This window comes from Musca autumnalis, unplaced genomic scaffold (genome assembly GCF_047663935.1).
Source record: "Musca autumnalis isolate F117 unplaced genomic scaffold, ASM4766393v1 scaffold_1, whole genome shotgun sequence".
Lineage (NCBI taxonomy): Eukaryota > Metazoa > Arthropoda > Insecta > Diptera > Muscidae > Musca > Musca autumnalis.
In genome coordinates, this window is record NW_027411644.1 from 127,693,544 (window position 1) to 127,707,562 (window position 14,019).

At 37.5% G+C, this 14,019-nt stretch overlaps 1 protein-coding gene across 1 annotated transcript in view; it reads left to right on the forward strand.

The window, feature by feature from the left end:
- CkIIalpha (casein kinase II subunit alpha) overlaps window positions 1-7,908 on the forward strand; it is a 33,276-nt gene extending 25,368 nt beyond the window's left edge. Inside the window, exon 3 of the mRNA XM_073992672.1 lies at window positions 6,520-7,908. Coding sequence (XP_073848773.1) covers window positions 6,608-7,618 — 1,011 coding nt within the window. The 5' untranslated portion in view covers window positions 6,520-6,607 and the 3' untranslated portion in view covers window positions 7,619-7,908. The remainder of the gene's footprint in view (window positions 1-6,519) is intronic.
- The last annotated feature ends 6,111 nt before the right edge of the window (window positions 7,909-14,019 follow it).

Consider the following 14,019-nt stretch of genomic DNA (forward strand, 5'->3'; position numbering starts at 1 on the left):
GCTTGATATGCTTGTTGATCTAGGGGTTCTCTCCTGTATCGTTGGACCTCTCCCTCTAGAGGATGGATATCCTTCCTGATCTCCCTGAATGGGCCGGGCCTACCCACAAGTTGGTGATTGGGATGGCTCACACGATAACATCCAAGCAGATACTGCAACGAAAGCATCTCATTGTGTTGCTTTACAGGAAGAATTTTTGCCTCCTTATGTAGATGGTCCACTGAAGATTTGAGGAGGCACCCTGTCGCTGTTCTCAGGGCTGCATTCTGGCAAGTTTGAATCTTTTTCCAGTTCGAATCACACAATCTCGGGGACCAGACTGAAGCCGCATAACTTACCACAGACCGACCTATCGCGTTATATGTGGTCAACAAGGTTTCTTTATCTGCACCCCAAGTGCTGCCGGCCAGGGACTTGAGGACCTTGTTCCTACTTTTCAACTTGTCGCAGATAGCTGTGGCGTGTGCGCACGACGTGAATGTAGTGTCGAATGTGACCCCTAAAATTTTAGGGCAGTTTGTGGTCGGAATTCTGCTACCGTCGACCACGACATTCAACTCACGTCCAAACTGCGCTGTCCATTGGTTAGAGTTGAGTCATTTACCTCGTCGACCTGTTCGCCATCCAAATTTGTTGGTGAGAGAAAGTTTTCCTTAATTTTGGATAAGAGGTCCCTACTTTGTCTATTTAAACTGTCATTGATAATGTCTAAAGTAGGGCTGGGGTACCACGCGAAGTGGAGGGGGAATTTAATATAGAATTGTCCGTGTTCATGTTCTTAATCGTCAACGAGAGAGAGGTATTTGCACTTGTGGCGGTGAAGACTGAGGATGCCAAGGCATCCACACCAACATCAGTCGGAGTTTTTTGTTTTTTGGGGTTTTTTTAAAAGTTCTATAATCCATGAGTTGCGTAGTTTACTGGAAGGTCAGGAGGTCAACCGTGGCATTGCCTCCTTACCACTGTAGGGGCTTGACAGAAAAACAGGTTCGTTATTCGTTGATTCGCCCAGGCGTCAACGAGGCTCCGTTCGAATACAGTTTTAGGTACCCCACTGCAAACCTTAAACACCGATAGGCACGAGTATTACGCATAATACCCCGGTGTTGGGGGATCTCTAATGGGTAGGAGATCACTACCTGGATAACCTTTGGTCAGTCGCACTTTCCCGTTCTCTAAAAGTCATGTAGAGCGGAGCTCTGCTAGTCCGTCAAAGATGCCATGTCGAGTATCGAGAAATTGCGACCTAAGCCCCTGTATCGCGTCAAGATTGTTACCCCTGACAGGATAAAAAGGTACTACCTATGCAAATTTTGCCAGTCTTTTTTGCTTTAATTTAGTAAAATCCTACAAAAAGTTTAACTCACTTTATTAGGTACGTGGATTCAAACCTCAACCAGGAAATGTTACCAAGAACTTTGATATAAAATCAAGAAATATACCAACAAAAACTTTTTAACTATGGCTTAAATGACTTTTTGATTTCAAAACACAAATATCAAGTGTTAGCCATAATATTAGGCTCAGGTTTCATTATTCACCATTCCAAAGGCCAGATCATGACATAGCAATCTTATTTGTGTAAGTTGCTGATGTAATATAACAAAACTAAACTGATAAATACCTCGGCCCAAACTCCTGATATAACCCCTTATAATTTTTTGGGTCCAGTTTAAGAAAAAATTCGAAAAAAGTCCTCCAGTACCCTTAGAGTCTAACCTGCCGAGCCTTAAATTTTGGTTTAACTAAGCTCATTACTGCTCCAATGAATGTCCAAAGTGGATAGACAACTCATTAAGGAACATAACTTTGGTAATTCTACAGGAAACCTTAGATTTGGTAATTTTTGCAATACATTTATTGTCACCTCCAACTAATAGTCAATTCTTATTTTTGATCGTATTTTTATTAATCGCAATAAACTTTTGACTGAATATTGTTTTGGGGACCAATAGCAAGAGATTTGCACAAAAAACCGTATAGTTTTTACATAATTTGTTGCCATAAACGAACAATTAATATGAAATTTTTACAATGTTGTTCATAAAAAACGAATAAAAATTCGGTTTTAGTACTAAAATAACCGGTTCCAAAATTCGGATACCCGGATCTGTACTCCAAAAAATAATGACATTAACGTGCTCGGCAAAGCTAGAACCAATTGCGCTCAATATTTGTAACGACTCCGACATTTCTAGATCATTAATAGGTTAAAAGGAACATATTGAAATAAATAGATAAAGGATGATTGTCTTAGCCAAATTCGGGTAAAATTGAAAAAGGACCGCTTAAGCAAGATGGTATCGATTTCATGTCTTTAGGAACCGTACCTAAAATCTTCCGAGCGACATTTTTGCAGAACATTCCCAAGCTGTAAAATGTCATCTTGTGGTACTTTCTTGAAATAAAGGACGAAAAGGACATTGAAGGAAGCGAGTTAGAAGGTCGAAAAAAATCCTCATTTGATTTGACTGAAGACATGTCATCTTAAAAATAAGATTAAACAGCAGCAAACAAAGATATGACGCTGGTTCCAGACGGCTCATAGGGTCTCCAGCAAAATATTGATCACGCCATAACTCAGAAGTTCGGGGATCTGTATGTACTCACCAAGGGCTTTCATCCCCAAAAGGAATTTTCCACCCCCAGACTTTGAGCTCCATTTTGTTGCACAGTGATATCGGACTGCACCGAAATAAAAATAAAAAAAATTGGAGGTCTGTGGATTCAGCGAATCATCCATCTTATCGATAGGTTCTTCGCTCGTGTCACTCCCCTCCTCTACTGCTTTTTGCCTTAGAAGTAGAGGTTTGTCGGGATTGTCCGACACCAAAACATCACCGGATGGGGGATCATTAACGAGACTAGAGGTAGGGACATGGATCACTGTCGCGCCCAAATCTTCCTCCTCCTCAGTCAGCTATAATTTTTTCCAAATTTCATCCGGGATGCTTTCCTCCTTGAGTGTCAAGGGGACACTTTCCTCAATTAGATTGAGGAGTCGTATGCTTTGTCTTTTCATACTGTCGTTTATATGGTCCAGTTCCGGAGTGTCGTCCCCGCCCATTTTTTTAGTTCGCTCCCAGCAAAATGTTCGATGACAGATCATGAGTTGAATCATAGGTGCAAGTGACTTGTCATAGGTGCAAATTTAGGTGAATCACCGATGAAATTTACAAGGGAGTGACACCTGATTTCACCTATTCATTGTCATGGCATTTCGCACCAGTTCATTGTCATGACATTTTGCACCAGTTCATTGTCACGGCATTTTGCACCAGTTCATTGTCACGGCATTTTGCACCAGTTCATTGTCATGACATTTTGCACCAGTTCATTGTCATGGCATTTTGCACCAGTTCATTGTCACGGCATCTTGCACCAGTTCATTGTCATAGCATCTTGCACCGGTTCATTGTCATGGCTTCTTGCACCAGTTCATTGTCATGGCTTCTTGCACCAGTTCATCGTCATGGCTTCTTGCACCAATGCTTTGGATCCGGATTTTTGCCAATCAGAAATAAAATTCGCAATACAATTATGTAATTTGTTGAATTAATAAGAATACAATGCGCAGATGATTTGTATCGCCAGATGTTATTTTTCTTTATTTTGTATGTAATTTTCAAAATTATATATTATATTAATCTGCAATATCATATTTATCTCTTCCGATGGCTGCAAGATACTTCTTTCAACTTGGGGGTTCCGTTTTTCCAATATTCGATAAATTATGTGTCAATCTCTGAACCAAGCTCATCGTTTGGGAAATCTAGTATAAATTTGAATTCTGTTATTTTATTTCAAAAGAAAAAGCTTATCCTGTAATAGTTACCACGTTATGGTCTCTTTTATACTTATTTTACCGATCTCCTACTTTGCTTCTCTCACTTTGCATGCCATGCTTGTGATATCGTGATCTTTCCATTGGAGTTTTGTTCCCTCGGGTCGCATAACGTCAAATGGCTCGTATTCATATGCCGGTGGCATCTTTATCCATCCTGTTAACATGGCCCAACCAACCCAATAATTGCAGCTCGATATGTTTTACTATATCGGTGTTGGTCGGCTGGGGAAGCTCGTGGTTTATAGACCGGGTCTTTTTCATACTTCTTTTTAATATCCACAAAACGAAACAGGTTTCCAAACACAAAATATATTTTTCTTTTGTTTTATATAAATTTACATTGTATTTTTAATTAAAATATATAAATTTTGCCACTATCGACCACTTTCATCTGACTTTTATTTTCATTTTAACAATTACTTTTGCAAGTACACAATTATTCGGGTATATGAGTATTTGATAATTTATTGTGCGGTTACTTATCAATTTATTTGAACTCATGATAATATTGTGACAAAGATCGGATCTTTCACGACTTCAATTGCACTCATGAAAATTCGATGAAAAAGATCGGATCTTTCATGACTTCGATTGCACTCATGAAAATTCGATGAAAAAGATCGGACCTTTCACGACTTCAATTGCACTCATGAAAATTCGATGAAAAAGATGGGATCTTTCACGACTCCTTTCGCACTCATGCAAAAGAACCAGTGAAGTCATGATTTCACATGGAATCACTTCCATTTAATTTTGCTGGGCTCATTTGCAGCAGAGATAGAGCTGCTGGCAGCAACATTTGGGGAATCGTTGTCAATGTCCATATTTGTGATTGTCAGGGATAATGAAGAGGTTGCACTAGTGAGTGTTAAGACTGAGGGTGCCAAGGCATCCACACCTACATCAGTCGAAGATTCATTTTGAGGGTTTTGGGGTTTTTGGTTTTTTTGTTAAAAGTTCGAATTGAGTTGTGGAGGAGCTGAGGTCTACCGTGGCATAGCCTCCTTACCACGGCAAGGGCATGATAATTACTCGTTGAGTCGCTCAGGTATCAACGAGGCTACGTTCAAAAAATACAGTTGGTACCTTAACTGCAAACCGTTAGAACACCGATGGGCACGTGGTCGCTTAAGACCCCGGTGTTAGGGGATCTTAAGTTTTTTTTTTTTTTAATTTGATAGGAGATCGCACACATTCCAGAGATATACTGTGGGCTTTCAGTGCACTGTATTGGTTTGTGACAGTAGAGATGGATAACCTTTGGTCGGGCACAACCCCCAATTCAACACTCTAAGAAGTTGAGTGGAAGATTGTGTCGTCTAGCCCCCGCATCGCGCCAAGATCGTTATCCCCGGCGGGGGAATCCTTCCACTAATTAAAATGACAACGTCGTCAGCATATGCTACTACTTCAGTTCCTAATCTGTCAAATTCCTTGAGTATCCCGTTCACCAGTAGGAGCCACAGTAGAGGAGATAAAACTCCTCCCTGTGGGGTGCCTCTAGTGACTGACTTCCTTACGGAGTTCTTTCCAATGTTAGAATTGATCCGCCTACTCTCCAGCATTTTATCAATCCAGTTTATTAGGATAGTGGGGACACTCAGTATCTCAAGAGCGGAATGAATGGAATCGAGTTTCACATTACTGAACGCCCCTTCTATGTCTCGAAAATCATGTTATCCATGTTCTTTTCTTTATAACCCACGACCTCGTGTAGCGCTGTTCCTGTAGATGTCCCTTTCAAATAAGCTTGCTGTGAGTTGCTTGTAAGATCACGTTTTATATAAGATCTAACCTCGAAGTCGAGCAGCCTTTCTAGAGTTTTCAGTACAAAAGAGGAAAGACTAATCGGTCTGTAGTCCTTCGGTAGCGCGTGGCTTGGCTTTCCAGCCTTGGGAATATAAGTCACTGTTACCTCTTTCCACAGTACCGGTATGTGCGACAGACAGGCGTTCTGAAGCATCGCCGGAATGGCGCCATTTGAATCAGGAGATTTATAGGGCTGAAAAGTGCTGATCGCCCAAGAAATCCTTGGATCACTTATAAACGTATCAACAAAGACCCGCTCGTCAGGACTATAGGAAAGTGGGTCTTTGCCAGTAGGTCAAGAATCTCTAGAGCGGAGTTTTTCTACGTACCATCACTTCGCCTGATGCTCCCAATAGGTTTGGGGTGTTTTAAGATCACCCCATGAAATATAGCCGCTGCATTTATCATCTCGACAACGCATACACGAAGTCCATTTCAGCAATCGTACTAAAAAATGACTGACTTCCGAAACGTCAGTTGCAAATGTTTGAAGTATTGTGTTTCATAACGCCGTCACAATTGCGCATTTTTAACACACTTTTATTTCTGATGTATTAGCAGTTACAATGTAGGAACAATATTTTGACGAAACCCAAAAATTGCAAAGCAGCTGAGGTTTCGGAAGTCAGTAAAATGAACATTTTGAGGCTGTGTATGATTGGTACGGGAATCGTCTCATATGTTTTCGGTCATTGGATATTTCACGACTTCACTTGAAGACATGCAAGTTCAAATTTTCAATACATAATTTTAACTCATGCAAAAGAATCGGGAATCGTTTCATGAAACCACTTTTATTTAATATTTTATTGGTAGTCAAATATAGCATTGAAAAGTGTAATAAATTATTTATGTATTTTCAGGTCTTTTTGTAATTCTTCACATCGAGTTTCGGATCATACAACAGTAAAGCAAACATCTAAAGAAGAAAACAAATATTTTTATAAAACGATGACCTTGCCGAGTGCCGCACGCGTGTACACGGATGTGAATGCACACAAGCCGGACGAATATTGGGATTACGAAAATTATGTGGTTGACTGGGCTAATCAAGATGATTACCAGTTAGTAAGGAAATTGGGCCGAGGCAAATATTCTGAAGTATTTGAAGCTATAAATATTACTAACAATGAAAAATGTGTTGTTAAAATTCTAAAGCCCGTTAAAAAGAAGAAGATTAAGCGGGAAATAAAAATTTTGGAGAATTTGCGTGGAGGCACCAACATTATAACATTGTTAGCAGTGGTAAAAGACCCAGTATCACGAACTCCTGCCCTAATTTTTGAACATGTTAACAATACAGATTTTAAGCAGCTGTACCAAACACTTACAGATTATGAAATACGATACTACCTATTCGAACTTTTGAAAGCACTTGATTATTGTCATAGTATGGGAATTATGCATCGTGATGTCAAACCCCACAATGTGATGATTGATCATGAAAATCGCAAATTGCGTTTAATAGATTGGGGTCTAGCTGAATTTTATCACCCTGGCCAGGAATACAACGTTCGGGTAGCATCACGTTATTTTAAAGGTCCGGAATTGTTAGTTGATTATCAAATGTATGATTACTCACTGGATATGTGGTCATTAGGTTGCATGTTAGCTTCAATGATTTTCCGCAAAGAACCATTTTTCCACGGACATGACAATTACGATCAACTTGTTCGTATAGCGAAAGTGCTGGGAACCGAAGAGTTGTATGCTTATTTGGATAAGTACAATATTGAATTAGATCCTCGATTCCATGATATTTTGCAAAGGCATTCGCGAAAACGTTGGGAACGTTTTGTTCATTCCGACAATCAGCATCTTGTGTCACCAGAAGCTCTTGATTTTCTCGATAAGCTTTTACGTTATGATCATGTTGAGCGATTAACTGCGCGTGAAGCAATGGCTCATCCGTACTTTGCGCCTATTGTTAATGGTCAAATCAAATCAAACAATCAACAGTAGGGATAAAGTCAAAATCAGCAAATTGGTAGTGGATGTGGTGATCAATGATATGATTCACACTAAGAAAAAAACAGCGTGAGATATACAGACGCCATAGTATGATCATTCGATACAGAAACATATGCATACCCGATAAGATAAAACACCGCAGCTGTATCACAATGGAACATTAAGAAATACAATTTTGGACTGTTACTATCATTAAATATTCATTAAAAGCATATACAATAATAACAAATTATTATTACATAATATTTAATAAAAAACAGTGTGAAAAAGCTATGAATTAATTCGCTTTACTTTTTTTCATTGCCAAAAGCATCATTAACAGGAATGAGTGGGTGCAGAGCAGACCGACCAATCCCGGATAACTAAGCCATTTTTCACGATTTGTCACGGAGCTGTTGTGTACTATGAAGAAGGGAACATCAGACGCACATACAAACATAACGACAAATGCACCGTTTATCAGGTATTGAATGCTGTTCTAAAGGTATTAGAGTACTTCGCCGAGACGTGATTCTCAGTCTTCTGATCTAGAAGTGGAGAACTGTGCCAAGTCATTACCCTGTTTCTAGCATTTCTGGTTGCGTTCTGGTCTGGTTGAGAAAAGACACAGGCTGTTTGGTGTCCCCTTCATAGAACGCGCGGTCCTGATCTTATGGGTCGATTGCGACACGAGTCGTGTCGCGTTGTCAATCGTATTTGCGACAAAATTTAAAAGTTGTACTACGTAAAGCGATAGAAAATAATCGCCGATAACTTGTTATCGTATGTAGTAAAGCGTTTTTTGATTCGATTTCATTTAATTTTTTTTTTATTCAATAATAAAGAAGCCCAGGTGGCCAATTATATATTACAAAGGCAAAAATACGCCTGATACTTATATAATAAATTCATATTAATTAAATACAGAATAAAAATAATCTCAAAATACATGTTGGCTCCCAGCCATAAAAAGGAAACAATGGGCGAACTACAAGTAATATTACAAGTCATGCCAGTGATAGATATTGCCGACATTCAAATAAAGGGGACAAAAGATCAGTTAAGAAATTACATCAATTTAAGACGAAATACGTTGTCGGAGTTGAAAAAAAATTTCAAGTCATACGGTAAACCATTCCATATGCGAGCTATTCTAACAACAAAAGATCTATCGTGGTATGAAAATTTGAGGATTTCTGGTGTATCTATAAAAAATAATGATTTGAATAAATGAGAAAAAATATCGGAACCAATTGGAAACAAAAGGAATATTTTTCTAAAATTATAAGCTCAGTGAAACTGTTTTTTGTTGATAGAGGAGATATAATTAACGTAGCATCTACAAGAAGACATTTAAGAAAAAAAAAAAATGGAATCCTTTAGAAATGCATCAGAATTGTGAGTAGATGATTTGTTTCCAACAATCATCAAAATAATTGTTTATAATTTAGGTTTAAATGCTATTTTCTGCTTCAAAAAGACGCTTTATATAGTAGAGGCATTAAAAATGACTTTAAAAGAGCCGTAGTTTAACAGCCAAGCAGCCACTCCTTAAAGAGTGTACGTTTTTTTTTTTTGCAGAAGGAAGTTTTCAAAGATTCCATGGCAATGACTTTTACCTCGATATGACTCAACCCACATTGTCAGTGGTATTGAGTGAAGTGTTGCACTTAATAGAGGATCAATTTTGAAAAATTGTAGTAGCGGTGTTCTTATTATTAGCTAATTTTCTCTTTATTTTAGCTTTAAAATGAATCCACACTCTGCGCCATTCATCTGGTGTGCCGGCTGGTGGACCATACTTCTTTAAAAGTGGCCTTAGTTTCACCAAAAAGCCTGACTCCACGAGCTACGTTTAGGTGGGATTCCATTTTCTCATCCAGGAAAATGAACGATATGGCGACAAAATTTGACAGCGTCAGGCGAATGTTACCATACGTAATGTAAAAATTGCATCTGGCAACGCGACATGACTCGTTTCGCAATGCGGAATCGACTTATTAGATCTACTTAGGTTTAGTTCCAACTAATCTCTTATCTTCCTTTCCCGTTTCCCCTTTTCCTTTCTATCTTTCTTTTCAGGATGAACACAATGGACAGATGACCACCGAGTGCAATAACTGTCTATAACAACGACGTCGGTGCTTGTGTTGCATTTGTTGCATTTTAATCAAATTTGAGTTTTGAACCGACTGCACGATTAAAAAGCTGGAATATGAGCACATTTTCTCATAAAAAAAACTCATTTGTCGGGAGAAAAACGTAACCTTAGCCAACTCGTCTAAACAAATCACAAATGAGTCTTTCTCTACATTAGTTTAAAGTCATTTTCAACCATTTTCTGATGGTATATAAAGTCTTTTTCGAGTCGTATTTTAATCATTTGTTGGTGATTTTTGATTAATTTGATTAATGTTTATAATCGTTTATGAGTCTTTAGTGAGTCATTTATGAGTCTTTTTATCAGACGACAAAATTAAAGGAATTTTCTTTTTTATTCTTCTTTGTTGTTTGTCTCTTTCATTTGTTTTCTTTTCTGCTTTGTTATGACTTTCAGCTATCCCTTTATGTTACGGTGGTTAGTATACTGTTTCTTCATTTTAATTGACAAAACCTGAACATGTGTTTGGCAATACTCTTAATATTATACGTGCCATTTATATTAAAGTTTTGTAGAAAGTGTATATGAGCATTATATACAACCAAACAAAACAATATGTGTTTAATCACCTATCTGTTCAAAATCTGATCTGAAGATACATAATTCTAGTCACATTTCAAACAACTGCATGTTCCTTTTTTGATTAAATAAATAACGAAAAATAGGCACATTTTAAACGCCTCAATGATTTATTTTCGATTGCTAAACATTTTGTTGTTGTTTTTTCTTTCGAGTCCCTTTGATCAGACATTGGACTTAATCGGTTTTTGATCACAAAAAGGATTCTATAAAGACTCGGCAATGTGATTTTTGAAAAAAGAAAATCTTCCAAATGCTACCTGGGTGAAAACATCTCCAATTATATGTCTAGTGTCGATTTTATACTTACCTCAACAGTATTAAACAATAGTCACATGGCAACGCACACCACATTACCTTTTATTTTAAATTCAACATAGCTTTATATCCACATATTTATTATTGGATTAGTATTTAGTATTATTCGATTTTTTGAAAAATGTGACAATTTCCTATTGAATTCAGATATTTATTTTCATTCTTAAGCATTTTTAAAGTTTTTTCTAATGTTGTTTTTTCAATAGTCTGGCTTAATACCATTGTTGTCGTTTTAATATTTTATTAAAAGAACTAATTTATTAGTGGAGAAAATTTGGTATTGTTCGTCATTGGTTAAGACAGGGAAGACTACAGTTTCGAACCTCAGCAAAGGTTATCTTCAGTTCCCCAGATTTTTGTTTGCGTCGCCGAAGTTCTCTTTCAAAAACTTCTAACGACAAAAGCTGAATTCCGAAACCTATCAACACATTGTAACTTTTTGATTTTGTCAAAATATTGCAGTTGCACACTAACTCTTGTGCCAGACATTGAAAATAACACATGGAAATATTTTAGCTTTTAGGAGAGAGCGGAGGTGAAGGAGCTCCCTTTCTCCCTTCTTACCCATAAGCTCAGAACATTTTCATGAAAATTTTCATAGTCTGGCACAAGACTTATGCATTGTTCCTTGAAAATGCAACTCAAATACAAAAAATATGCATACATGTTTGCTTTTTAAGGCCCATACCTATATACGGACGTATACCCAGGGCGTGTGAGGTGAAAAAAGTAGAACACATGTATTCTTATCAGAACTACCTCTTGTGTCAGACACTGAAAATAACACATGAAAATATTTTAGCTTTTAGGAGAGAGGGGAGGTGAAGGAGCTCCCTTTCTCCCTTCTTACCCATAAGCTGAAAACATTTTCATGAAAATTTTCATAGTCTGGCACAAGACTACCGAAATACGTCGAGCGTATATTTTTTGTAAGTTGAAAAAGTTTAACTTTGACAGAACGTTATTGTTTGTATGTGTGTGTGTTTTGTATTTTAAAAAGAAAAGCCCAACAAAACATGAAATACAATTCATTGCAAAGGAAAATTATTTGTTTCACGAATTAAAACATTTAAGAAAGTTTTGGTCGCGGATTTTGTGTTTTAAATGTGATTTGGGACTCAACGTATTTGGGTAATACGGACGCTCAGAGAGCGTTGTTTTGGTAGGTTGGTGAAATATTTGTGTACGTCCCGTCGTTATTTAGGTTTAGCAGTAACTACGTCAACAATGCGTAACTGTGACATACATAGCTTTGCAGTAGTAAAGTATAACGGCATTATGAAACATAATACTGCGTCCTCGAAGTTTTGAAATCCTCGATATTGGAACGGCTAAAGCTATTCGTCCCTATTATAATTAAAATTAAAGGCCATTCTGTTCTGTATTACGTTTCTTAACGCCGTTGTATTTAACAACTGCTAGGTTACGTGTTTCAAAACGTCAAAAATACGTTTTTTAATACATAGGTAAAATGCAAACATGTATCATTTTTATTTCTGATAGATACATTTAGTTGCATTTTCGAGGAACCATGCATGAGTGTGCAACTGAAATATTTTGACGAAGTTTAAACAACACAAAGCAAATGACGATACGGAAATCAGCCAATTATATTTAGTTTTCTGAAAAAAGTTTCCATGCTCGACATATCGAGCAATGTATATTTAAAAAACAATTATAATAAATTCTTTTTTTAGGGTGACCTTAAGCAATGTTTCATGACTTTGTCCAAGAACGTTTTTTAGAAGAAGTTTTTTTTTTATCGGAAAGATCTACTTTTTGAATTTTTCTTGTTGAAAAATATTAAGTAGTTTTGTGGCAATTTTCTTTTTTTATTAAAGAATTTTGCGGTGCCAAATCTAGCTCGATAACTAATAAACCGATCGTCACATATTTAAAAAAAAATGTCTGCCCGTTTTGTGGCTGAAAAACGTTAGTTTTTAAGCCAAAATTAATATTTTTGTTTTAATTTTTTAATATTTTTTTTTTTAAAATCGATCGATGAAGGACTAGTTTTTGATGTTCTTGATAAGCCCACAAAATTATATGATAGTCGGTTCTTTAGTTTTTCAAAATGTCATTTCGAGAAAAACACGTTTTAAGTTTCTATGCTTCATACAAATCACAACCAATTTTTCCCTTCTATCTGTCAATTTTATTCTTATTTATTTATTTCATTACAACAAATACAACTCAACAACAATCACATTAAAATCCCACGGCAGCGAGTTCTTTCGTACCGGATTGACCCGGAACCACACAACATCAGAGTTCCGGGACCAATTTATTTGTGCTCAGTTTGTCAGATCCGCATCTTCACCCACATCCAACCTTCGGTGAGATGCAATAGATGTCAGGAGTGGGTGCATATTAGGAGTTGCTCTGGACTTGTCCACGTGAGGGACTATGTTGCTGCATGCTGCGCGAACACAGCCCCAGTGAGTCGTCGTCGTAAGATTACGAAACTCCCCCGCAGTCCCCCCAACAGCAACCGTTGTAGTTCCAATCCCAAACAATGCATCCTTTTTCCAATTTAATTGCAATGAGCTCCAAGGTAAGATCGATGAAATTGTGGAATTTATGAATCGGAAGATCAAGGTCGCGGCGGTGCAGGAAACCATGCTGAACGACCACAGCTCAGTACGTTGTGATGGTTACAACGTAATAAGGAAGGATCGCACCAGATGTGGAGGTAGTGGATTAGCTTTCCTATTGAACCAGTCTGTCCAATACAGACCTATCTCGCTTGAGCCTGTCTCTAATGACCCGTACATAGAATGTATGGGGGTAGCAGTCAGGTGTGGAACTGCCAAGATAGAGTTGCTAAACGTATACATCCCGTCGAGAAATAGCTGTATCTCAGATAACGTGCCTAACATTAGCCCGCGCTGCCTGAGCAGATTGATAGTTCTACGTTTTGCACGGTCAATGAGGACGCCCCTACCAGAGTTAAGAGATCTTCACAGTTCTCCAGACATAACCATCGTGTCACCTTTGTTGTGTTATTATATTGAAAAGCGAAGTTAAAATCAACTTAAAGAGTGTTTTATTATTTCAGTCTTTACAGCAGCAAAGATCACCCATATACATACAGTGAGTGTCAAAAATATTCGGTTTTCAATTTCACCAATAATAAGACCCCAGTATTTTAGAAGCCCATGCCCAATATCTAAAAACCCAAATACTTAAAAATATGTTGGTCCTGTGGCAATTAAAAAGTGTATGTAACATGGATCCATGGCAACCCTATAAGCGAGAATAACAAAGAAAACGTTGTTAACCCTGTTTTCTATGCGTCAAAAATATTCGGTTTTTGTAACTTTTCTTATATATTTTGCCAAAAAATAGGTCATTA